Source organism: Phaseolus vulgaris, chromosome 5 (genome assembly GCF_051622355.1).
Source record: "Phaseolus vulgaris cultivar YP4 chromosome 5, ASM5162235v1, whole genome shotgun sequence".
In the NCBI taxonomy this organism is placed as follows: Eukaryota; Viridiplantae; Streptophyta; class Magnoliopsida; order Fabales; family Fabaceae; genus Phaseolus; species Phaseolus vulgaris.
Window position 1 is genome coordinate 37,841,959 of NC_143502.1, and position 27,522 is coordinate 37,869,480.

Below are 27,522 nucleotides of genomic sequence, written 5' to 3' on the forward strand. Positions count from 1 at the left end.
TCCAGACGATTAAGTTAGTGTCCAATTAACATATTTAACTTTTTGTGTTAGAGTCTCAAAGTTTGAGAGTGTTTTATCCATATGCTAACCTTATCTAATTCCTTTTAGCTAATGACTTTAAAGAGAATTTAAATTAACAATAATATGTTATAACATATATCCATTCTAGAAAAATAATCCTATAGAAAGGGACATATGCTTAGATTTGATGATCCTGAACACAAACATACACATGCATGCATAAGTACTCTAGTCCAAATCTCTTTAATCCATCTCATACTGATCAGACCCAAGCAATAACTAATCTATTTTAAAATAAATAGTATCAATTTAAATTAATATTATGGCATATAAATATTAAAAAATTCATTGATTGAGATTATTTAAAATGTAGCTTAAACATACCAAGTCTGGTTTTTTTTAAAAAAAATTGTGAAAATTTACTTCAAACCTGGAACCTCGTAAATAAACAACTAATCATAAATCAGACAGTAAGTGCTTTATAGGTGTTTTAAGCAATTTAATGTTCTAGTCTCTTGAAAAATGACATAATACCTAGATTTAAGTAATTTCTTACTTATTGAGTATTGAGTGTATAATTAAGAAGGAATAATTTGGATTAAATAACATCATGGTACTTGCAGAAGTCATGATCAATACCAACAATTAAGGGTGAATTATATTGGTTTTTAATTATTGATGTATGAAACTTAACCAACATGGCACATACTATTGTTGGTGTTGTTGGTTTACATGACACATATATTATAAAACACTACATAACATACTGTCTAGGTCCTCGTAACATTGTTCGTCATTTCTAATACTTTTTTCTGAGTTTAGGTATTGACCTAATGCGTCTATATCTGTTTTCATCCTCTTATTTGAAATCATTTGTTTAAGGTTAATGTGTGAGAAAATGCGGGCATGTGGGTCAAATTCCATTATAAGTTAGAAAGAGAATATAAAAGGATCAACTCATTCGCTTCACATTGCCATAGTTCAGCTCAGAGTTCATACTGTTCCAGGATTCTTTTCACTAAATTGGCCATTCCTGTTTTCCATGTCATTTTCTATCCCCACCAATTAGTCTCCCTTTTTCTCTCACCAAAAAGAAACAAACAAAGGCCAACAGAGGAGAAAGAGAAAAAGTAAGGGTAGAAAAAAATAAAGGAAGAGAAAAAAAAACACTCAAAGGCAAAAGAAAAGAAAGCTTGATTTCATTGATCAATAAGTGCAGGCTTTCTTTCATAAAGTTTGGATAGGCTTTTTTTTCTGAGTAGAGGATTTCACAGATCCTTGGACTTCTGAAGAACATGAGTTTTAGAGAGTGCAATGTAGAAAACAAGAATCTGTGTCTTCAGACCCCGACTTTTATTGAGTGGCTCGAACCATCTTCTTCTCTAACAGGTTCAATATCACCACCACCTTCTTCCTTGTCTCATCAGCATGATCAACTTTCCCAAGAAACGATCCAGTTTTTGCCCTTCAAGGAAGACCATGGAGTGAAAAGGGATGGTTTAGAAGTGAAAGAAGAGAAGGTGGAACAGGTGACTGTGGCTTTGCACATTGGATTGCCTCACACAGGAGACCCTGACCCTGATGAACATGATGGCAGTGATGAGAAGAAGGTTTTCCATGTAAAGGAAGAAGAGCCCTTGAAGAAAAGCTTCCAGGGTTGTTCTTTTAACCAGGAGAGAAGATTTTGGATACCAACTCCTGCACAGATCCTTGTAGGACCGATGCAGTTTGCTTGCTCCATATGCAGCAAGACCTTCAATAGATATAACAATATGCAGGTTAGTTGCTTCTCATCTTCTGGTGTAAACAACACACACAGATTTTCTATTATTTCCACATAAATTAACTTGTTTTTAAAGAAACACCTAATTAAAACTACCAATTATGCAAGGATGTACCTTCCTAAATAATATTGTGTGGGAACTTACAATTAAGCATCTCATTACTGCTTGAAAGGAAAATCCTGCATGATTTTCATATCAAACGCATACCTATCACATGGTTTACACTTCAATTTCGTCTCTATATACAAGTACCATATATAACAAAATAGAATCTAACACCAGTTCAACACATAGTAAGTTGGGAAATGGAATCTTTTGTTTTTGTATTGTATCTGAAAGCATAGCTCCTTTGGAACGTTGTACTGTTTGAGATTTACAATAATTAATAATATATGTATCAGTTTTCTTCACAATGATTTCACTGTTAGCAAGCAATTCTATATCATATCATTCAAGCAACATATCGTAATTAGTATGTGAATATGTATGTTTGTCACTTCATTTCAATTTCAATTTGATAGTATCATCTATAAACTATATACTGAGGACAAATATCAGTGCCCAGATAAAATTAAGGGAATTTGCACTAAAATCTCTACTCAGAATTTGAATTCCCTGTCCAAGCCTACCTCTGAACTAGGTGTTTTTCATGATGATGATGATGAAGACTAAAACAATCATTTAAATGAACTTTAATAGCTATATAAACATGACTCTTAATGACTGTCTTTTTCTTTTGCTTTTTTTTGTTTCACTTTAACAAATTTGTGTTATGGCCTATTGCCCCGCCACCACCACCACCATCTTCAACTTTTAGCAAAAGGCTCCTTTTAAACCATAGGATTTCAAAGGGAAGCTGAACTTCCATATCTTCATGCTTTTCTTTTTTTTCTTTCCGTGTGTGTATGTTTGTCCTTTTGGGTTGGAAACTTCATCAGCATATAGGAACTAATTAATCGTAGGTGTTTGAGGCATGCATGCAGTGTAGCACAAGATCTACCATAGCAAATTCTTTTGAACAATAACTATGCCTTTAAAAAAACATTTATATAGGGAAGAGAAGGCACACAATCTTCCAATCTTTAAGAGGCATTATGTATCACTATTAATTAGATTACTAAAATCACTTATCTTTTCCTTTTTTTGCCTTTAATTGAGTTAATAACAACTAATTAATGACCATGGCCACTGCTTGTCCATATAAAGACCAACATAGGTAGGTTATATTAGTGGATGGAAATCATTTGTTCTCCATTCTTTTATCTTTCAAATTAAAAAGCAAAATCTGTGATTAGAAAGTATGTTTTCTTTTTTATTTTTAGTTTTTTTTTATTTACATGCTTGCTTTTAATCACTCACAAAGAGGACATTTGATTTGGATTCCAAATAAAGCATTATTTAAGGATTAAGTTGATGATCCTAATTTGAAGCAAGTTTTTGGGATCAATTACAAATGAATATGTTCAACAAACTCATGTATAAAGTAGTATTGTCCTCTTTTAATAAAATTTGTTTCGGATTTTTTGTGAACAAAAGAATTTATTAATGATATATGAAAATATTTAAAAATAAGTACACAATGTATGCCAATTTAAGTCTACAGCACACTTAATATTAAACCAAAGAAGTGTGAAAAAAAAAACCATACTTCACGGATTAGAAATGTTCATTATATATTTACTTCCTATTCCAACTCTACTTTCATTTATTTTTTGAATGTTTTTTTCTTGTCTCAAGGTTTGTTATATTTATCTTTTTTTTCCTCTCTTCTTTTCACCCATATATCTTAAACTTGAGAATGTTATTAGTGTAAAATATATTTCACATTATTAAATGAAAATTTTCATCAAAAAATTTAATTGACTACTTTTAATAAAAAGAAATCATGCTAATAACATTTTTTCATTATTTAAAATAGACACAACTCCAGCCATGTAGTTAATATATAATCAATTCTCTTTTAAAAATTGAAAAAGCCTCTTACATGTATCTTAAGGAGATTAATCATACTGTTAAACATAATATGGAAGTATCTAACAGTCATTTACTCAATTTATTATTTTGATTATTATGATCAATTTAACAAGAACCTTGACAATTTGCAGATGCATATGTGGGGGCATGGATCCGAATTTAGGAAAGGACCAGACTCACTTAAAGGAACACAACCAGCAGCAATGCTAAGGCTACCATGTTACTGTTGTGCCCAGGGTTGCAAGAACAACATCAATCATCCAAGAGCTAAGCCCTTGAAGGACTTCAGAACTCTCCAAACCCACTACAAAAGAAAGCATGGTGCAAAACCATTTATGTGCCGAAAGTGCTCAAAATCCTTTGCAGTTAAAGGGGATTGGAGGACTCACGAAAAGAACTGCGGAAAGTTGTGGTATTGCACTTGTGGTTCAGATTTTAAGCACAAAAGGTCCCTCAAAGATCATATCAGATCCTTTGGAAAAGGCCACTCCCCACATCCTTCTCATGAAGGCTTCGTTGAGGATGAGAAGGAATGCGTTACTGGATCTGATGAAGATGAAGTTGCTCATACGTGATATGTAACATGCTATATGTATATATATTTATAGGTTTTGTCTAAATTAACTCAAGTAAAAATGGAACTAAACAATCTCATGATTGGTGCAATTAATACATGTAACCAACCATCTTAAAGTATACAAGAGAAGATGGTTTAAGTTCATTTTCACTTGAAATAAGTTAGACAATTTCTGTATAAATAGGTTTATTTATTAAAGAGTAGTAGTACTAAGTGTAGCAGATGTTACTGCTGCATGCCCTTGTGCTCAGTAGCAAAAAATTCTCGACAATTACTGAGGGAATTAGGGAGCGGTTTGCTACCGAGCACTTGCAGGGTGTGATAGGTGTGCACCAGTTTGCTTTGTGGTTAATTAATAAGATTATGGTTCCTCAAGTGATGAAGCGTATGATTTTTTCTGATAGCTGCAGAAACAGGTGTTACATCATCTTGAAGTTTTTATATCTTTTCAATGGAGAAATCTTTAACAGTAGTTTGATAACACACATACATATATATATATATATATATATATAATTACATCATATTCAATACAACAATAATTTTGGGTTGAGTTTACTTGTGGTGTTCTTCACATTCAGAAATTCACGAACCGGAAAAGAGGATTCAAAATTATTTATAATTATTAAGCAAAAGGTATCACCGTCCTCATCTGTAAAGGATTTTCACAATCCTTGCTACTTTTCACGATTATGTGTGAGGAACAACGAAAACTGCACATATATAAATCTGTCACTTACCCTTATAAAATTTTCTGGACAGAAAATAAAAAAAGAAGACACGAAAAAGCTTATCAATTTAATTGTTGAGGTGAAATTTTTGTACACCAATGAGATGAATAATTGACTGTACAGTGAATAATTAAGATGGCTCATCAGCAATGTGAAAACGGTGTGATCAGATACTCAGATACCAAGTATACACCTAGATTTTCTTTATCTTTTTGTCGTATCTTTTCCCATAAATTCTTTGTCATTGAGAGAGCCTATATATTTTGGGCTCACCAAATTAATCCTAGTCAATATCAAGTAGCTAGAAGCTCCACATCAATTGCTGAATATAAAATTGGATGTAGTGAGCTTGATTCCTTTGGTGGCATACTTAGATGATCTGCTAAGAAAAAGCATCCAAAATCAAAATATGGTGTTTAATTACGCAATGGTGTGGTTGTTAAAGTATTTTTTTTTTTCTAATAAAAAAAATATGATCCTTAGTACGTGTAGTGAGGAAGAAAGAGAGTAAATTTATAAAAGGGTTTGGGATTTGGATTCTTTTGATGTAGGAATGAGCAAAGGAAAAAGTGGTAGGGAAAATGGGAGGTTGTGTTTGGTTCTTTTGAAGATAAGGGACCTCCACCATGCTTTGTCGGGTAAAACGTTGGAGGTAGAAAGAAGAGACACCATCTTTAACTGCAACAATTTAGCCAAACTAGCAGTTCGCTTTCACACTCAAAAGTGCTACTCTCTGAGTCTGCACTGCCACACCCTCCCACCCAACACTACATCAGATAAGAGTAATATTCATGCAATCCATCCCAGTTTTATCCAACTTTCGTTTTTTATAATTTTCAATTTTTATTTTAAACCAACTAAACCAGATCTATTATTCACTCTTTTTCTTTTTATCAACAATTAATTAATTAATTAAAGGAAAAATTTCACTAGTGTCTCACCCTTTTTATAAATTCCTAACCATTTTTCTAACAAAACCAAAACTTATAAATGACTAATTTTACTGCATAATTATGCAGCATAGAAGTACAGTGCATCCTGCAAAAACTACAATACATTGATTGCATTTTCCTGCCCCTCATCTACCTCAAAACCAACAGCTGAGAAACATTGAAAGGATCTGCAAAATTCCAGAAAAAGAACTGCAAAAGACACATAGAAAAGATCAGCAGGATTCTAGAGACTGAATTGCAACGTCTGCATAAAGGCCATCCCCTGCATCAGATCTATTACTCACTTATAATAGTCTTTACCATTGATTCATTCATTTCCATTTCCTGAATCAGTTTTCATAAGAATATGAGTTTTATTGGTACGATTAATAACTCTTGTATACTAGTTTCAGTAAAAAATGTTATTTCAAAATAACTTATATTGTATAAACTTTTAGCTTGTATATTATATATAACTTACTTGAATTAACTTATAGCTTATAACTTTATTCATTTATTTTTCTTATTATCTTTAATTATTTTAAAGATATTGAATATATATGTATATATTTATTTATTTATTTATTTATTTTCGAATAAAGCTTCAGGTTAAACATTATGTCATTACATGAAAAAGTATTATTAAAAAAAAAAGAACAAACAAGTATAGGAGACTATGTCAAAATTCACACATAAAAAAAAATTACAAATCTAGACCAATCAGAACATAAATTTTTAATACCTTTTAAGAAAGAATCCCAAAGAAAAACTATGAAGCAAACAAAAGAACAAAAACAACACCTATAGATAAAGATATAAAAGAAGTAAGGACTCTCATTTCTTATCAGCAGACACCTTAAAACCTTTTCTATTCAGGCCTTCTGATAGTTTTAACAACATCATCTCCATTATCACTAGGAGGTTGTCCCATATCAGCCTCACCATCCAAATACTTAACAACAATTTCACATTCTTTCAGGAAAAAAGCAACACCTGAAGAGAGGACAACATTAGACTACACAGCAACACCTGCATCAGGCACAATAGTCAAAAGAGAAGACTTTTGGGCGACAACATCAAACACCAGAGTAACTGTTGACTTTTCTCGACAAGTAAACAAAATCAACTGTAATATAATACGAATGTCGAACCCACAGGGAACAATTCTAATTAAGAAGTTCTGTTATAAAACTCATCAAATGTAGAAAATAATTTTAAGAACTTGTTCATAACCAAATTAAAGATTTCACAACTCAAAGGTTTAGGGTTTGATTCAACCAAAAACAAAAGTAACTTATCAAATATATAGAAAGATACTTGGGATTGAATTGTGTTTATCTCAATCATCTGTATTTTTTAATAATACAATATATAATACTCAGAACTACTTATTCTTGATGCTTAATTTAAAGTCATTCACCTTGATTCCTCACAGATAAAATTCATTAGATAATTTCTCAAACATTGATTCCTCAGATATTTAACAAATCATCCAGCTTTAGGAACAGAATTATGATGCAATCAATAACCTGAAATTTATTCCTAGCATTACAAGTTATCAAGTATTTTTGTCAATTTCATATCCTTAAAAGTACTTTCCAGTTAAATTTAAGGATCAAAATCAAGACTCCATTGATCAGATAAAATCAGCAATAAGCAATATATATATCACCAAGAATACATTTGAACATAGTAGATTACATTCAATCCCAAGTTAGAAAGCACTTAGCCACTCATGACAGCTCCTCTATTCTTCATTCTTGATCTGGATTGCATAAGAAGGGTTGATCTGAGCAAGTTCTTCTCTTAGAATAGAGTTCTCCTTTTCTTCTCTCACTAATCTCTCTCTATAAAAATCTAATCTTTTTCCATCGCTTCTATTTTAGTTGTGTTTCAAAATTTATATAATGAACTTTAGCTCAAACGAGCCAATTTAGCTTAAGCTAGATCTTTCGGTGAATTTTTAGCTTGAGCTAGCAATTCTAGCCTGAGCTAGATTAGTACTGCACCTTTAATCAAATCTGGACAATTTTAGTTTGAGCTAAATCTTCTAGCTTGAGCTAAATCTTCTTGTGATCCAATTAAGTTTTTGTTTTCTTTCTTTCAATGCTTCATATTCATCTGCAATTTACACAAAAATTGAGATTAAATTTCTTCATTTGTTTCTTGATTCAAAATATATAATCGGATTCAATAATTCTCATATTAGGGTAATTTTCTAACATAAAGCAACAATTAAGTTCCAAAGTGTTCAATTTTCTCAATCATAAAAACTACACATTGGCACTTATCAGTAACATCTAGAGCAACATTTATTAGACCATGAGATGCAACATTGTTGTCCAAAGCCAACTCAACTTGGGTTGTACAATTGGTCCTATCACTACATTCTCTAAATCTAAAAGGGATTCAGAACAATTTTGCAAGGTCAAATCATTAGAGACAATTTTAGATAGAACTATTTTGTCAGCACTAGGCAAGGAGTCCTTTTCTTGTAGCAAATCTTATTAAAAATTGTAATAGGTTGTTTTGGTTGAAAAATGATAATCCTGAAGCTATTAGAATATGGAATATTGGCAAGGATCTAGGTTTTTCATACACAAGTGAGGATGATATTCTTATAAGCATATTACAATCTATGGAAAACAGGGATAGTAGTAAGTTGAGGTATAATAGGATGGAGAGCAGTGTTTCTGATGATGAAAATAATTAGCATGAATATAAGGGGGTTAGGAGGAAGCATTAAAAGAAAATATTTAAGAGATTTAATTTGTAAAGAACAGGTAGACAAGATTTGTATACAAGAGACAAAATGTTTTGAGCTTAGTAGGGAGAGTTGTTATCTTTTATGGGGCTATAATGAAATCAATTGGGTAGAAAACGGTGCTAGCAATAACGCGGAAGGGATTATTACGATGTGGAGAAGAAACTACTTTCAGATGTCAATATCATTTAATAGTAGTAATTATTTTGTTATTGAAGGGGAATGGAGTCAGTGTGAATGCTTATAGTTATGGCTCATTGAGGGGAAAGAAGATGATCTAGGACAGATCAGTGAGATCAAAAAGAGACAAAATAATAGGGCATGGTGCATAGTAGAGGATTTTAATTCAATAAGAAGGCAGGAGGAGAGAAAAAGTTTGATCTGAGTGACTAATTATAGCAGAGAAATAAGTGGATTTAATGATTTTATAGAAAAAAAAATTGAGTTGGTGGATATTCCAATGGTAGTAGAAAATATACATGGTACAAATCAAATGGGTTAGTCAAGAGTATAATAGACACGGTTCTGGTTTCCAGTGAGTGGTTGGAAGAATGGTCGGATAGTAAACAGTTTATCATCAATAGATCCATCTCTGATCTTTGTGCTTTAGTGTTAAAAGACACGTGTGTGGATTGGGACCTGAAATCATTTAAGAGTCTGGATGTATGGAAAGTGATGGCAGGTTTAAAGATTTCTTACGAAGTAAATGGTTTAGCTACGAGGTGGAGGGTGAAGGGATGTTTGTTTTCAAAGAAAAATTGAACAAATTAAAGTTAGATTTAAGAATTTGGAATAAAGAAGTCTTTGGCAATGTTAACCAAATAGGGGAAGAACTACAAAAGAAAATGCAAGAGTTGGATGCAAGAGATGAGGAAAGCGAGTTAGACGAGCAAGGAATGGAGGAGAGAAGGTTCTTGTTAGCTGAACAAAGTAGGAATAATTTCAAACAAGAAGTTGTAATGTAACAGAAAGCCCACCATAAGTTATTGAAACAAGAGGATCTTAACACAAAATTCTTTCACTCGATAGTAAAGTGGAGGAGGGCAAGAAATAGGATAAATGGAGTTTTAGAGAATGGTCAATGGTGTGATGATAAGGAGGTGGTTAAGGACAAGGTCAAAGACTTTTTCGAGTCTAGATTTGATGGGGATGAAGGCTTCAGGTAGGGGTGGGCAAAAAATCCAATTTAATGAAATTGCTCCAATTTTGCCCTGATTTATTCCATTTAAAATCCATTTATCTAAATCTGGTTTTTTTTCTAATCCATATTTTATGGATTTTTCAAATCAGAAATCCATTTTGATTAAACGGATTTTAAAAATTGGAAAATCCAAATTTCCAATCCAAATTTTTTTTCTCTCTCTCTCTGATACCCTTCCTTCTGTTTCATTCCCCTTTTTGCTGCAACCCTAATCACCGTCGTCACCTCTTCAACGGCGCCTCTTCAATTCGTCTGATCACCGTCGTCACCTCTTCAATTCGTCTGATCACCGTCGGCGCCTCTTCAGTTCACCCTATCACCGTCGGCATCTTCTTTTCGTCCATCCACCGTCGTCGTGTTCAATCACCTCCTCCTTAGCCAGGTTCGTCCTCCTCGAACACTTATTTGGTTGCACATTATAATAAAAAGGGCATGAACTGCCTTAATGGAGAAGTTGGTACTAAGAGAAATGGAGGTGAGGTATATGGAAGTGAGGTGGGTCTGGTTTAGTTGTAGGTGATGCTGGTAAAGGAATAGGGGTTTTGGTTGGGGAGCAGAGATGGGTTGGGGAGAGAGGCTTTGAAGCTAAGTAGTTGTTGAGAAGGGTCTTCGGTAGGAAACCCTTACTGTATTTGCATTTGATTTTTGTTTATTATTTATTGGTGCAAATTGGTTATGCAAGTTGGCATTTGTGCACACTCTTTTTTGGCATTTGAAAGTCCAGAGTTGTGTTGTATGTAAATTATAGACTGTAAATTGAATGGGAAAGCTTCACATTAAGTTATGCCAATAGGTATTAGGCACACTACAAAATGACTCATTGTTGTCTGAAATTGAAGTTGAAAGATAACAACGCAAAATGATGCAACTTGGTTATGTAATTTTCTTGACCTAGATAATTTTTAAGACATACATGTCCTTAAAATGCGTTGAATGTATGTTGTAGATTAGTCATATTGGTAGTACATTGGATGCAGCAACATATTATCCTCAGAGTTGCCTTTTGCAGTCTAGTTTTAGTTTATTTCTTTTGAACATATATTTTAGTTCATTTTGACATCTCAAATGAAGGGTTGTACTGTAGAATTTTACTTGGTTGATTCATATTCTACAAGCAATGCACAAAGATAGCAAGTATTGAATTTGTTTGTTGTTGTTCTTTTTTAAGGAATTAATTATAATTATTATGGTTTCAGTTCCTGAAGTTATGGTTCCTAATTTGGATTTGACCTTGCCAATGAATGGAGGCAGTGAATCAACCATTCCAAGCACCTGATGAATCTGCCTCAACAGGAACTAACCTCTCCTTCACTCCCTCTTCAGCCAAACCAAATCCTCTGCCTTTTCACAACCATTGTCCTGTTCAGATATCCATCATTGGTGGGTTTTGGCATGTATTTTGCTGCTTGGAAGGGTTCATTTGATTAGTTGCTTGTTAAACATGTGAGATCTGTGATCGTGGTCTGGTTTGTAGTCTTAATGAAAATTATGTTGTGAATGATTAGGTGACAGAATTATCTGATTTGATTTTGTTATTGATTTCTTTGTTGGTTTTTATTCTTTTTGTTCTTATTTGTTGACAAGGTTAGCTTCAAGAATTGGATTTCAATATGTTATTTGACCACATAAATTTTTCTTCTTGCAGGATTGGTTTTAGAATGATATGAACAAAATTAACTAGTTTCAAACTTTTCAAAAATAGTCGTTATAATTTTTGGTATTATTAAATTATTATTTTATTATATAATATTATTTTTTTTACATATTATTATATTAATATTATGTTAGTTTTTTTTTAAAATATAGATTTAATTAAAATCCAATTAATTTATTATTATATTAATATTATGTTAGTTATTTAGAAAATATAAATTTAGATTTAAAATCCAATTAATTTGTTTTATAAAAATATGGATTTGGATTTGATTTGGATTGGATTTGGTTTTATAAAAATCCAAATTGGTTTTATAAAAAATAAGGATTTGGATTTAGAATCCAATCCAAATATTTGAATTTGGATTCCAAATTACTTTCATAAAAAAAATATGGATTTGGATTTAAAATCCAATCCACATATTTAGATTTGGATTGGATTTGGATTGGATATTCCAAAATCCAATCCATGACCACCCTTAGCTTTAGGTTAGATTGGACATTGCAAGTTTCAACTTCATATCTAGAGAAGATAATGTTATGTTGGTAGGAGATATTTCAAAAGAGGAAGTAAAGAAAGTAGTATGGTGTTGTGATAGTTTAAAAGAGCCCTAGATCATATGGTTTTAATTTCAGATTCATTAAATATAGTTGAGATTTCATTAAGGAGGATATACTTACAACAGTGAATGAGTTTGCGGACAAGTAGGTAATACAAGAATAAAGGAAAATTAAATTTAACACAACCGCAAATTAAATTTAAAGGACATCTCTATTCTCTGCAGCAAATTCGTACTCAAAATTTGTTCACAATAGATTTCATAAATTAAGAACCAACACACGACAAAGGCAGTCGAACAATAGATTTCGAAGACAAGGTTATAGAGCACAAACATGAACAAACGATGGCGGACAGAAGTTTGAAACCCTTGCAAGGAGGCGACGATGGCGGACAGTGAAAGGCGCGAGAATGAAGATTAGGTTTAGGGTGCGCGAGAGTGAGAAGACAGTGAAGGGAAGAGTGAGTGAAGGGAGGAGTGTTTTGTGAAGAGAGTGAAAGGAAGGGTTGTTGAAGATGGTTGCTGCCCCCTTCAAGATTGTGTTTGATGAAGACTTATATGTAGTGTTTGATGAAGACTTGTATGTACTTTTCATGTATTTTTGCTTTGCTTTAAGTATGTCTTAGTTAGTGCTTAGAGGTTGTCTAAGAGTAGCTTTTTGCTGAATAACTCACCTCATAACCACTGGCCATGTGATAAGAACAAGCATAAGTTTTCTTAAACTGTTTTTCACATGTTTTACACAAAAACACGTTTACTGCATAAAAATAAATCTGTTCTTTTCTAAATAAACATATTCATTTTTTCACTGATGCCCTGGCTAAAGTCTTGTAAAAATTAGATTTTGTGCATCAGGTATTTTGACTAAGTCTTCTTCTTTTCAAAACGACTGAGTTTCAAATAGTTAAACTTTCTCTGTTTTCGTTTTGAAAAATAAATCTGTTCATCTGTAAATGAATAGATTCTTTTTGCCTCTGGTGCCATGTCAAGCTTAAACGTTTTTCAGTTTTATCTCAGCACCAGAATGGTTGACTAAGTCTCCTCACTTAACAGATTCTCTAACTGCCTTTGAAAATAAATCTGTTCATTTTATTTTCAATCTGTTCATTTTATAACAGCTTTAACTGTTTTTCAAAATTCTGTTATAAGCTGGCTTTCTATAAAATGCAAACTTGTTTTCTGAGTTTAACAACGATTCAAACAATTCATACATTTGCAAAAAACAAGTTTTGACAGCAGAGAGTTAAGTGTTTTCAAGGATTAGCATTTGTTCTTCAAAGATTTCAAAAATCACAAAGTGCTTGTTCTTGGTTTGGTTCCAAAAGCTTGGTGTGAGGTGCAGCTACTGTTCTAGCAATCTTGCCTACTGGTTTAAGGCAGATCTGTGTATCCTCAATCAGGTGTAGTCGTTTCACATCTCTTTCTTGTAATAGTTTGGTTGAACACTCTTCTTGATAGGTGTTCTTGAAGAGTGGGTGTGTGTATGCTGAAATAGGTTTTTTTCAGCAAGAGTACCTAAGTTCTTGTAGGTTTCAAGAACAGTGGGAATTGTACTTGATTGTACTGTGTGTTAGTGATTTCCACCTGTTGTTGGTGAAGACTGGATGTAGCTCAGGTTGAGTGAACCAGTATAATTGCTTGTGTTCATTCTCTCTCTCTCTGCAATTTCGTTTCTGCATAATTGATAACAGCAAAGAAATAAATCTGTTCAATTGAAAATAAATCTGTTCTTTCTGGGCACTGTGCATACTGTTCTTGATTTCTGAAAAAGGTGTTTGAATCTGATAAGAACGTATACAATCTGCTAAAAACCATTTGAACAGACTGACTGTGATAGGCTGCTTAAGAAACTGTCAATGCTATCAATTGAACCTTAAACAAATTGCTTAAAGTTGAAGCTTGCTGTTCTGTGATTATTGTTCTTAATTTCTGGAAAATTGCTTTACATCAAGAAGAACACTCATAGTCTGTTAAAAGCCACTAGAACAGGTTGTTTGCTAAGGTCACTCAATTAATTAGCATACTATCAATTGAACCTTAATCACTTGCTTGAAATTGAAGTTTGCTGTTTTGTGTTTCACTGTTTTTCAAATCTGATATCTGTGTGTGTGCATCTGGAAATTCTCACTGCATAATCTTGTGATTAACCTTGCTGAATTAAAAACTTTTCAAACAAAAACAGTGCTGAAATAAATCTGTTCATTTTAACATAAATCGATTTATTTTCTGTAAAACTGTGTTAAACACTGTTTCTGCGAGAAAGTTTTAAAAGGTCAATTCACCCCCCCTCTTGAACTTTGGCACTATTAAACCCAACAAGGGTTTCGTTCGTGAAGATATGGTTTATGAAGAGTTTGCAGAGAGAGGGGGAAGAGTCACGCTTCTGAAGTTAAGTATATTTTTCAAAAAAAAAATGGGAATAATAAGGAATGGTGTGGAGGGAAGGAAAACACTTCGAAGGAGAATTATGACAGTACAAAATGACACATTCTGAAAGATAATTGTGGCGGTTATTAAGATATCGTTTTATACGAATACTTGTACCAATTATTAATAACCGTCATATTAAAACCGCCACTTTATACACGATTTTTTGTAGTGAGAGGTCCAGGGGGTCAAATTCCTCGTTCAGATGTTTGATACCCAAGGTAGACAATCCTTAACAACTTAGTGAATTTAGAATTATTTCGTTGGTTGGGTGCTTATATAAAATAGTATCAAAGATCCTATTACTAAGGTTGAAAAAGGTGATAAGTAAAGTTATTTACCCTAGACAGTCAGCATTTCTATAAGGAAAGGGGTTAATGGATAGTGTTTTTGTGGCCAATGAGGTATTAAAGGAGGTTAAGAGGAAGAAGAAAATCTATATTCTTTTAAGGTAGATTACGAGAAGGCTTATGGTTGAGTAAGTTGGGAGCTTATCTATTATATGTTAAGAAAGTTAGGATTCTATAAAAAGTGGATTACATGGATAAAATCTTGTTTGGAATCAGATTCGATGTCAGTTCTAGTAAATGGGAGTCTAACTAAGGAATTTATCCCAAATAGGGGATTGAGACAAGGTGATCCTTTAGCGTCATTTTTGTTTCTTATGGCGGCAGAAGGTTTAGCAGGTGTGTAAAGGAAACCAATTGAGAAAAAATTGGCAGTAGTTTGGAGATTGGGGTTAAAAAGGTTAAGGTAAATATGCTACAGTACACAAATGATACTTTATTCTTTTGTGAAGCTAATACTAAAAGTGTGTTTAACATAAAGGTTATTATGAATTCTTCAAATTAGCCTCCGATCTTAAGGTGAATTTCTTGAAGAGTAGAATTGATGGGGTGGGAGTTGATCAGATTATGATTCAACGTTTTGCGAAAATTCTTAATTGCGATATGATGAAAACTCCATTTAAATACTTAGGGATGTTAGAGGTCGGTGTCACAAGAGAGGTGCATTTTGGGATGAAGTGGTAGAAAGAATAAAGAATAGACTGGGTAGATGGAAAGGTAGATTTGTATCGATGGCAGGGAGGATTTGTCTGATTAAGTTTGTACTTTCGTCTATCTCGTTGTTTTATGTATCTTTGTACAAGGTTCCATCTATGGTGATGAAGGAGATAGTAAAATTATAGATGAATTTTCTATGGGGGTGAGGGTCAGAAGGGAGGAAGATTGCTTGGACATCATGAAGCTGGTGGACTTGGTATCATTGATATAAGGTTATTCAATATGGCCATGTATGGAAAATGGATATTCAATATGGTGCTGGTGTGCTTCGTGAGAAGAAAGAGTATTGAGTTTCTTCTTGAGGGTTTAGGTTCAGCATGCCCATTTTTGTTTTGTGATTTCGTTTTTCTGCCCTTGTGGAAAGAGTGGTTTTTATTGTTTGAGAACTGCGGCTTGCATTCCTTATAAATTTAGTCAGAAGGTTGTGATTGAGGTGGTAGCTTGTTTCAGAGTAGTTTTTAGCTGCTGAGTTGTTGGCTTGGTTTTTGTTGGATCTTAGTAGCTAGTCTTTTGCAAGCTTTCAGGGATTCAAAAAATTTAGGTGGAGGATTTGGATGTTTTTTTTGATTTGTAAGGGTTAGACCACTCCTGAAATGATTCATATTTTTTTTCTTACTGATAAAAAATAAAATACTCCAACAAGAACATATAAGCAAATATATAGTTTAATTACACTATTTTAGTTTATGATAGGTTACTTTTTAATTTTTATTTATTTAAAATTAAAAAATATATTATAAATTAAATTAATTAATATTTCATTACATAATTATGTTACCCTATGTAAAAAATAAATTCAATATAATAGTAATTTAAATTGATAAATAAAAATAAATAAATATCTAAAACACTTAAATTTAATTAATACTCATTAGATAAAATAGTTGGAAGAAAATTACTTGCTCAAATATATAAAAAAAAAACATATACAACTTTTAAAAAATAAATAAAAGTAGTAATTAAAATTTAAGAAAAATTTAATTACTTTCTAAAATATTCCAAAACTATAATTATATAATATATTTGTACTAGTCGGTACTGGACAAGTCAACTTTGACTTCGGTGTCCGACCATCCGAGTCAAATAGCACATTAAGGTATACAATAAATAACAAGCAACAACAATTATGATGACTTTGAATGAGTCCATTCGTATCCTAAAATATATGGGAAATATCTCCAACACGCCAGCTAAAACTGATTATCTGAAAAATACACATCTCTAATAATAAGGGACCATGATGTATGTCAGTTAATAATTGATGTTCGGTCCATCAAAGCAAGGACCCATAAACCAATGTTATAAATAGAACTCTCTCTGGAGGAGTAAGGTACGTTTTTCCATTTACCAAAATACACTCTTAAACTAGAGTAATTACTTTAGCGTCAGAGTACCTTTTGCAGATAATCCCGACCGACCGAGCATCAACACTTAAAGAATGAGACTTGAACAACCAAGAGATTACCTACACATCAGCAATTGTACGTCCAACTCCATATACTATCTAAACCATCTAAACCTTCTGCCTACACACACGTACAACCTCAACCTCCCAAACTCCTAATTACAACCACTTCAAATTAGAGACCTAGGCCTCTACACAACGTATAATTATATACCACTGTAAATTCTAAAACTATAATTACATAATACATACTTATTTAAAAACAACAAATTTTATTCATATAATGAAATTTATATACAATTATATCTTTTTATATTATTTTATATTTATCAACTACCTTATGAGATAGTTCTAAGAAACACTTTTAAATCAATAAATCAACTTATTAGTTTAGAAGTTGTAAATTAGGAATTCATTAGTTTATCACTTAAAAACTAATTTATCGATTATCATTTAGTTTTTAACCGTATATATACTCTAAAGGTGTTGAGAAAATGTATAATATTAAGAACAGTTCTATCACAGAAAGTTTATCATTCATTCATGTTTATGAACAAATTTAAATAGGTAATAAGAGATATTTTTCAAGGAAATTATTAAGTAAAAATCAATTTAAAAAAAAATTAATTATTATATTAACTAAACTAAATATTATTTTAGAAACTAAAAAAAAAATATTAGTATTTAAATAATTTATGTTATATATTAATAATTTTTTTAATTTCTAAAATAGTATTTAATTTAATTAATATAATAATTATTAATTTATTATTTTTAAAATTTGAATTTTATTTATCAAAGACTCTGGTTCAATTCAAAGTTGAATTGAAAATTTGGAAGATGGAGTAACCATATGTTATTTTATAACTTCTTCTTACAATAATTCTCACATTGTGAAATTTATATATTATATATAGTAGATGGCTCGTGGAAATCAAAGTTTGAAAATCCTACACCACATAATTCAACTTCTTCTTATAATTCAATTTCTTCTTATAAAATAGGTTCTTCTTTAAGTTGGTTTTATGAGGTTGAGTTATACTTAAAATTTATTTTTTAATATGTTATCAGAATCATTTCAAATTTATCCTAACGAGTGTTTATAAACTTTATCATATCACACGCTATCGGACTTTATCATATCACACGCTATCGGACTGTTGTTGAACCACCATAATATGTTGTCTCCACACGAACTCTCAGTCTTACAGAAAATATACTTAAAATTATAAAATGGTAATTTATTATTATAAATTATACTTTAATCATTGAGTTCCTAGAAAATAATTAAAAAATGGTAACTCATTTGTTCTCTTTTAAAAAAAAAATGGAATGAAATATTTATTCCGTTTCTATACAAAAAAAAAATCCAAATAATTTTGATTTTATTCCATCATATCACTCTTGAAATCGAATAAAAGGAACAAAATTAAGTCACCGCCTCCACCAGCAACTTCTGCGCACGGAATCCAGATAGGTTTTACAATTTCACAAAAACGAAACCTAATCGATAACCTTCTATTGTTGTTCGGAGATTTGCTGACAGAGAAAGAAATTGAGGTGCGAGAGTTGTTGTAGGTGAAGAGAGTACCTCGAGTGAGAATGTGGATAGAGCAACAATGGCTTCCTCCACGGATACCAATTACTGAGTCAATCCTTGAAGAAAACCAGTGCGTGAAAATAGAAGAAGAACAGAGGAAAGATGAATATTCGATTTCCTTTCTCTCTTTCGCCCACTATTCGGTTTGGTACATAATCACGAGAGTTTTCAATTGCAATTCAGATATAATCTTAAAAGGTACAGACAAATTGTATTTTCTCGTTTCTAATTTATTTATTTTTTAATTAAAAGAAAAAATATTTTAATAACACTTCAAAAATAATACTATATATTTACTTAGTGTTATTTACAAAATGTCACTATATTATATACATATTATTTACAGTGAGGGTTAGGAGTTTAGAGAAAGAGAAAGAGAAACAGGGAAAAATAATGAAATAATAATAATAATAATAAAATATATTGAAATTATATAATCTTTAATTATTTATTTATAAAAAAAATTTATCTATTTATTAAGATTTGAAAAGAAAAAAAATATTTTAGTAAAATTTTACGATAAATCTTTGAAACTTAAGTTAAAAAAACCTTATTAATTTGTTAATGTTTAAAGACAAAATCGTAACAGATCAACTTCTTCCTCGAAAGCAGACGATATTTCAAATACGGTGATTGATATTAATAATGTTATCTCTTGAACTTGGTCGAAACAATATAGAAACATGTAATAATTTTAAGAGCAAGAAAAATGAAATAAGTTTATTATTATTCCAAAATTAGACTAGGCTAGATTATCCTCTTAATGACTTGATTAGTCCAATAAAAGACAGAAAGAATGAAACAAAAGAGTAAGTAATGCAGTTGAAGCAAAACAATATAAGCAACCTAAGCATATATAGGAGATTAGTATATGCAAGAAATTATTATGATTGTGTTGTGGGTGTTGTGAGCTTGAAGCTTCATCATGTTGATATGAGTAAAAACTACTATACTTTCTTAGTTTCTCATAAGCCAAGAGTTGGTGTTTTGAGACTGGGAAGTGTCTATAAACACTTTATGTTTTCAACAAAATATTACTATCATTTATTTCACTGCCTTTCCATCATAGACACAACACCAAATACATCAATTCTTTGCAAGTACAAAACAGATGAATCAAGTATATATAAAAGAATTAACTTGTAACTAGTTTAAAGTTGATTGAAAGTTTAAGAAAAAGAAAAGCTCATTTTTTAACTAAAAGCATTTAGTTTAAAGTTGAAAGAATAGTTAATGTATAAGTTAAATTAGATTTTTTTAAAAAAAAATTATTGTTAAACTAATTGATGAGACCATCAAATTTTTTACACCCTTCACAACTACTTTTATTATTTTTTTCTTGTATATATAGTTTATGTTTTAATTACATATCTTATTTTAATATTTTATGATTAAAAGCAATTATAATATAGTTGTTTTTTTCAAAAGAAAGGATCTCAAAAAATATTTTTCCTATTAATGAATATAGCATAGAAAATAATACTTTTACAACTCATTTTAATAATATAATAATTTATATTAGGATTTTAAGTTAAAAAGGTGAAACAAATATGATAAAATATTATTATTTTAAATTTTTAAATCAGTGTTTTTTGTTTGATGGTTCTCAAAATTTCACCATCTTGTAAAATACATAAAAGAATCTATTTAAATGAGTTTAATATAAAAAAAAATTATTAAGAAAATGAATATAAATAGTTATAGATTTAGTTTTTGATTAATTTAAAATTTATCATTGTATATTTAAAATATTTTAAATGAAAATACATAGTGTGATAGTTAAAAGAAACTTGAGTTTCTAATGTATTAGTTTTTTATTTATTTAACTAGTTAATAAATTTCTTTTATATACCTTAAATACTTGACAAATTCAAAGTTTAGATATCAGCTGTCATTATTTTTTTTTTCTTATAATGATAATGTGTACTAATATAACACATTACACATAAGTAGTACAATATTGAGTTGTTGGGTCGTGGTAAAGTGAAAACAATATTTCAACTTATTAAGTATTCAAGAAAAAGGAAAATAAAAATCTTGAGTTTGTCTCGGGACTACTTTTGGGTCAGCCCATTATGTTTGGGTTTTCTTTTCTTCATGCTGTATAAAAATATGAGGTAGTTTCTTCCTGCACCCCTACATTTTTCTTTCTGCACTCCCACAATGTAATGCAAAGACAATAATATCCTTACTATTTTTTAAAAACCTCAAAAAACACATAAAATTCACACTACTCTTTCTTCTTCCGGACAATGCAATTCGTTAATTTTACAGAATGGGAAATCCACATTTATTTTTTTGCATTCTGGATTGGAAAATCTATAAATATTCCGGATTGATGAATCCAGTAATCTTCCAGATCCATCAATCTGTAACAAAATTTAGACTTTTGGATTCAACAATCCAGAAATCAACAAATTGCTTTGGAAACAAGGTGAAGGTCAGTTTTGGGATTTACAAAATTGTGGGGTGCAGGAAGAAGAAGCCAAAATATGATTGCTTATTCTTGCAACTACAATTTTGTATGTTCTTTTCCTATTTCCATAAATTTTTCTTCTATCTCCATAAATTTTTTATTCTTGAAATGTTTTTTTTAATATTCTGAATTACAAAATTCAAAAATCTTTTTCCAAATTCGTAATTAGCTTATGTAATCCATAAACTTTTTTCAAATAGATAATTAGTTTCAAGATTATATAATTTTAATTTTTTTTTAATATTATATTAGCTTCTAAATTATGTAATTCGAAAATTTTTTAGTTTTTTATTATATAATTCAAAATACCATTTTTCTAAAAGTATTTTCTAAATTACATGATCTGCCAAGCCGAAAACTATTTTCAGATTATGTAAAATATATCAAGATCTTCCTCAAATGTGTTTTGGCCAAGCCGAAAACTATTTTCAGATTATGTAAAATATATCAAGATCTTCCTCAAATGTGTTTTGGCCTTCACCTATTGTAAGATATAATAGTTGATTTATTTGGAGATTTGCATATCATTCCTTGAGTTTAACTGCAACAATCAATTAGCAAGACACAACACATAATAATAATTTTGTATCCACTTATAAGGGAAAACACCACACTCTACCTAGTTTTTATCCTTTTCGGTGTCTGTCTACCGCAAAAATATTTCATAAAAAAGAAAAAAAGAAAAAAAGTGGTTCGAGAATAGATAAGAAAAGTTATGAATTGCGTTCCATTGATCCAATGTGTTCCGTTATGTGCGCCACAGAACTTAATGACTCTCCTTTCACTGCACGTCAAGGACAAAATAGCATTTGTCATTTAAATAAACTCATGCTTCCATCATTCATAAAATATGTATGTTTCAGTTTTTAAAAAGCTTATGAAGAGGTATTTGGAAATGCTATTTATTAAGGTCTTTTTAGAAGGAATTTAGTTCAATCTAATGAAAAAATATATATATTTTAGATTAAATAAATAAAAGCGGTTAAAATTGGAGTCTTCGGTCCAATATTCTGTTGTGTATTGTCTTTTAACTGAAGTTAAAATATAAGCAAAATGAAAATATTTTTACCTGAGTAATCAATAAATAAATAAATAGAGATAGAGGATATTTTAAATTTAGAATAAAAGTAATAGACTAAAAAAGTGAAACAAATAATTATTTTAAAAAGAATAACTTAAAAGTAAGACTTGTTAAGATTTAAAATGAAAATTAGTATTGGGAAAAATAACTAAATGGTAAGGTGATTGATATTAAAAGTGTAAGGATGTTTGACTTAATTCACAAGATGATCGACTTAACTACATACTCCTACAATATTTTCAATTGGGTTGGATTATCAATACAATTTTAACTGATTAGGGAAAATCAATTATTGATGACTTTCAAAACAATTATTATTATTATCTAAAATTTATTCAAAAACTTGATAAAGAACTCTATACAAATTCAGTTTCCCTTAAATTTGCACAAAAAATAATGTTTCTTCACAATTAAAACTTTTTATTTTAAAAATATAATAAAATCTTATTATCATGATTAGCATCCTTAATAAAATTATACAAATTTTATATCCTAATAATAATATCACCATTGAAAAAAAAAAGTTGTATTGTACGCGTTCAAAGTGTTTTGAAGTAATAATTTCTACTCAAATACCCAATTTACAAGGTATTACCGTCCCGTGTATCCTGCGCGTTTGCCCATACCTTTTTTTTCGATACCAACAACTACATATACATACATTAAATCAACATCATAAATGAATTTAAATTTAGTTTTTATTATATTCTAAATTTCAAAAAACTCTACCAAATCTATTCTTAAAAAAATTAACTTCAAAATGAGTCATGTTAATTATTAGATCGACGAAAGTGAAAGAAAAGGATCACTGAAAATAATCATAAATATTTCTGGATATAGAGATTAAACATTGATAATAATAATAATAATATGATATCAAGATCATACTCAAACAACCCTGTTACCGACTCTAATTAAGTGAATGATACAAAACAACGTATTAATAATTTAATGATGAATGTTAAAATATTTTTCGTACACAAAAATAAACTAACCTTTAAAACATCAAACTTGACCCGTAATAAATGCGATTTGAGAAGGGAGGAATTATAGGTAACGATAAACTTAATTAATGAAAATATAATTTTGGTGAACCCTACCAAACATTGAAACGCTTATCACTTTTCTAACGTGAAGGAAAAGGCAACGGTCCACGGGTTTGCAAAAGAATTATTATTCTTTTATTCAATTATTGATGTAAAGGATTTAACTAATTTGTTTTAGAGCGATAAAATAAAAAGAATTAGAAACTGCTTTCAAAGCATTGGTGAATGAAATTGAAATGTTTTTAAATTTAATTTACAATGACAACGCAACCACATAGCAATGACCCACCCACTCACTCACCCACCCACCCACCAACCACCGAATAATACGGGCGCCCGATTCGTAACGCCCACGTCATGGGTCAATCATCTGGCCCGAATTCCGCATCGGCAACCAACAACTTGATAAACACGAAATTACCATAACACCCTTCTTCGTTCGTTTCCGGTTCAGATCTTCTCGAGCTTCTCGCCCTTCACCACCGGATTCGCCTTCGCGATCTGGTCCCTCCCCATCCCCTTGAAGTCGAACTCGCACGCGTGCTGCTCCGGGTAACGGTGCGTCCCGCACAGCATCATCCCGCACCGGCACTTGAACCCAGTCAACCCCACGCGCCGCCTGCACGTCATACACCGGTTCTGCTGCGGCGCCTTCGCCTCGTCTGCAGCGCGTGGCGCTTCCTCAACCACCGCGGAATCCAGATCCGCCGTCTTCGAAGAGGACGGCTGAGAAACCAGCGCCGGAGGCGCCGGAAGAACGAGAGACTGATTCAGAACCATCTTCGCGTTGGAAGATTGCTGCTCCTTGAGCTGCAAATCGCGGTAACACTTCGAGCACAGATTCTGCGTGGCAGGGCTGCCAAAGAAACCGCAATTGTTGACGCACAAGCGTGGGGCCTGGCATCGGTGTTCTTCCGCCATTTTCCTAGCAACCTGAAACGCGATGAGAAGCGATCCGTGAGAAACCGGAGATTTTGAAATCAAAACCCTAAAAGAAACGCAGAAAGGGAAAAAAAGAAAGCGATTGAAAAATTGATAGATTATTACCGTTAAGGAGAGAGATTAGTAGGTTAACGAATCTGCGGAGAATTGGAAAATGGAGGAAGAAATAAAAGGAGGAAAAGGAGAGGTTGGTGGTTATAAGAGAAAGAAAGGAAGGAATCTAGAATTTGAAGGAAAGTCCCAAAGAAAAGAAGCTCCACACGCACACGACACACCAACGATCTGAAGAAAAATCCAGATACGCTTCTTCTTCTTCCGCTTCTTCTCTCTATTTTTTTTTTTTGTTTCTTGTTTTTCTCGGTTTGGGCCTTGAAACTAGTTTCCGTTTGTTACCAAACAGAGCGCAAAGAAACGCGTGCCTCTATTGTTAGGCGTTAGCGAAACGGTCTTTTTAAGGAGTCTCCTTCTCTTCTCTCTCTCTCTCTCTCTCTAGGTTAGCCGTATGGGGTCATGATTCGGTATCTTCTCGAAGCCGTCTACGCCACGCTACTACTTTCCATTATTGTTATTAATTCTCATAATGATGCCATTTACCTTTTTTTTATCAAACCTTTCTTTCATTAAAAAAATAAAAAATCTCAGAAGGATTTAGAGCGTATTTTACCAAATTGCCCCTTCACAAATTAAGCAAGAGGGCAACTTGGAGGGTGAAACATACGGCGCCGCGGATAAGCACACGCGTTCTGAGCCGTTGATTCGTTTATTTTTTTAGCAAAAAAAAAAAGAAATGAAAAAGGTTTGACATTAGATGCATCGTATAGCGTATGATGGGAGTGGTGTGGAATTGACAAGTCGAATGTTGTTTGCCTCGGAAAATGGTTATTTACATATCATTGATATCGTCAACTCGCTGATGTGACCTTCTATTTAATTATAATTAACCCTATTTTTCATAAATAATTATTTTTTTGCTATTTAACCCTCTTTTTTATGATTAATTAATCCCACTTTTAATGGTGTCGATTCAATATTTAATTAGATATCTCAAGTATACTAATAATTACGTGATTTTAATCTTTTGTCTGGTACAATTTCATAAGTTTATATTATATTAGTTTACATGTATCTAAAATGGTAGGTTTGTATATGAAGAATCTAATTCACACACCATTAGAATTTTGGATACGTATGTATAAAATTTAATTATACGATTTTAATGTATGAAAGATACAATTTTAACTAAATATACTCTTAAAAAAGTGAAATTAAACAAAAATAATGGAAATAAGGAATAGTTGTAAGAAATTTCAGAATATAAATATAATTATCAATCCCGTCATAATCAATTATACCTTAAAGCCATAATAAATTATACAACAAGTCAATCGTTTATGATCCAATTTAATTATTGTCCATCCAAATAATACTTTATTCCTCATTTAAATGAATAAGTTATATTAAAAGTTAATAATCAAAGTACATGTGTTTGTTAATTTGCTAACTAGAATACTTTTAACAAGTAAATATCAAAGTGAGAATTTTTTATTTTAATTCATTATCGGGCATGAATTTTGTTACATTTACTAAAAAATTGTAAAAACACTTTATTATTTTTAATTGTATTAATTATTTAATGTCTCCAATTCAATGTGAAATTTTTTAATATATACAAATCTATCACTTAATTCTTACGTGTAATTAAAGAAAATTTTGCAATGGATAACATAGAAATTATTTATTGTTTATTTTATATCTTCTGATAAATATATTGTATAATTAATTTCTTTCCATATAACTTTGTACCTATGGCTCGAAAACTGAAATATTTAATTCTAAAATGTAATAAATCTCTTAAATATATTTTCCTAATTCTTTTGATTACTATCATATTCTTTAAATCAAATTTATACATACTCTTAATAAAAAAAAATTAACAATATTTATGTCATTTTTCATATAACACAATTTTTAAACATATTTTTATTAGTTACATCAATCATATCTATTTCAAATTTTCACATCACTTTCTATTTAAATCAACTAATTTTTCTATATTCAAACAATTTTACTTTTTCACTTTTTTTTCTCTCTCTTTTATTTTTATTCTTTAATCAATTTTTTTTTTCAATAACCGGTTTTCGGTGGTTGCTGGTCATTTGTACCATGGTTTGAAATTATTTTGTTTTTGGTTAATATTGATGTGACCAAAACAATGACTAAGCGGTGTTTTAAATAATGCATTTTATTATTTTTTTAATATGAAATACTATAAATATATTAAATCCACTAAAAATAATCATATTTTCGTCATATATCTGAAAATATGAACTGCCTTTTGCAACTTACATCATAGAAAGAATATACAAAAGGCCTTAAAATAAAGACTTAAATTTATTTTGTCCTTATAATTTTTTCACTGTGTAATTTTAATTTCGTAAAAAATATTTAAAATTAGTTTTTTTAAATTTAACAATTTTAATCGTCATTATTCTTTCTTCTGTTTTTAGCTTGTGTTTGAATTTATGAGTGAAAATTAAATGAAGGAGTGGAAAAGGAAAGAAGGATAAAATGCATAAGGGGTGAAAATATTATTTGGATTAAGATAAAGAAATAAAAATTGAAGAAAATATGAAAGAAAAAGTTTATGAATGCTTTAAATAAATTTAAAAACAAATTATAAAATTATATGTTTATGAAATGATCAAACTATTTTTATTATCATAAATTAATTTCTCCTTTTTTCTTATAATTTTTTATTTGGTTTTCTTTATTTATTTGTTAAATTAACCAAATAAATTAAAGTCATGCGAAATAAAATGAGAAACAATACATTTATATAAAGATGTAATGCCTAACTCACTTTATATTTATTGTTTTACAAATTTTTCAAATATTTTTACTTTTTATTTTCACTTCAAGTATTTTGCCAAGAACAATGGTTGTGTGCTTCATGAAATTATCATATTGTTATAAATGTATCTTTTAAGTATACGATTAAGTTTGATAAGTATATAATCCACCTATTAGCTATTTAATTGAATGACTTTTGTCCTATGACAAAATCGATCATTCTACACTTAATATCTAATTGAGTTATTATTAGATATATAATTAATTAATCCGTATATCAAGCCAGTTTTAATGATATTAGAAGTTAATTTATATCTGAATTGCTTGAATGTACACGTATTTAATGGTGTTATCTAAATGAATATTATACTCTTAGTATTTTTTGATAAATATAAAAAGTTTGAATAAAATTATTTAAATATCAATTAATCTTT

The 27,522-nt window shown here is 30.6% G+C and overlaps 2 protein-coding genes across 2 annotated transcripts; one reads left to right on the top strand and one right to left on the bottom strand.

The window, feature by feature from the left end:
* The first annotated feature begins 985 nt into the window (after positions 1-985).
* LOC137835638 (zinc finger protein WIP3) lies at positions 986-4,731 on the top strand. The gene is made up of 2 exons (XM_068644234.2): positions 986-1,799; positions 3,911-4,731. The coding sequence occupies exons 1-2, from the start codon at positions 1,317-1,319 to the stop codon at positions 4,352-4,354; spliced, it is 927 nt and encodes a 308-aa protein (XP_068500335.1). The 5' UTR covers positions 986-1,316; the 3' UTR covers positions 4,355-4,731.
* An 18,762-nt stretch (positions 4,732-23,493) lies between these two features.
* On the bottom strand, positions 23,494-24,482 carry LOC137835639 (A20/AN1-like zinc finger family protein). Its single transcript, XM_068644235.2, has 2 exons — positions 24,344-24,482; positions 23,494-24,229 (listed from the first exon to the last, which is right to left on the bottom strand). The coding sequence occupies exon 2, from the start codon at positions 24,215-24,217 to the stop codon at positions 23,747-23,749; it is 471 nt and encodes a 156-aa protein (XP_068500336.1). The 5' UTR covers positions 24,218-24,229; positions 24,344-24,482; the 3' UTR covers positions 23,494-23,746.
* Positions 24,483-27,522: the final 3,040 nt, after the last annotated feature.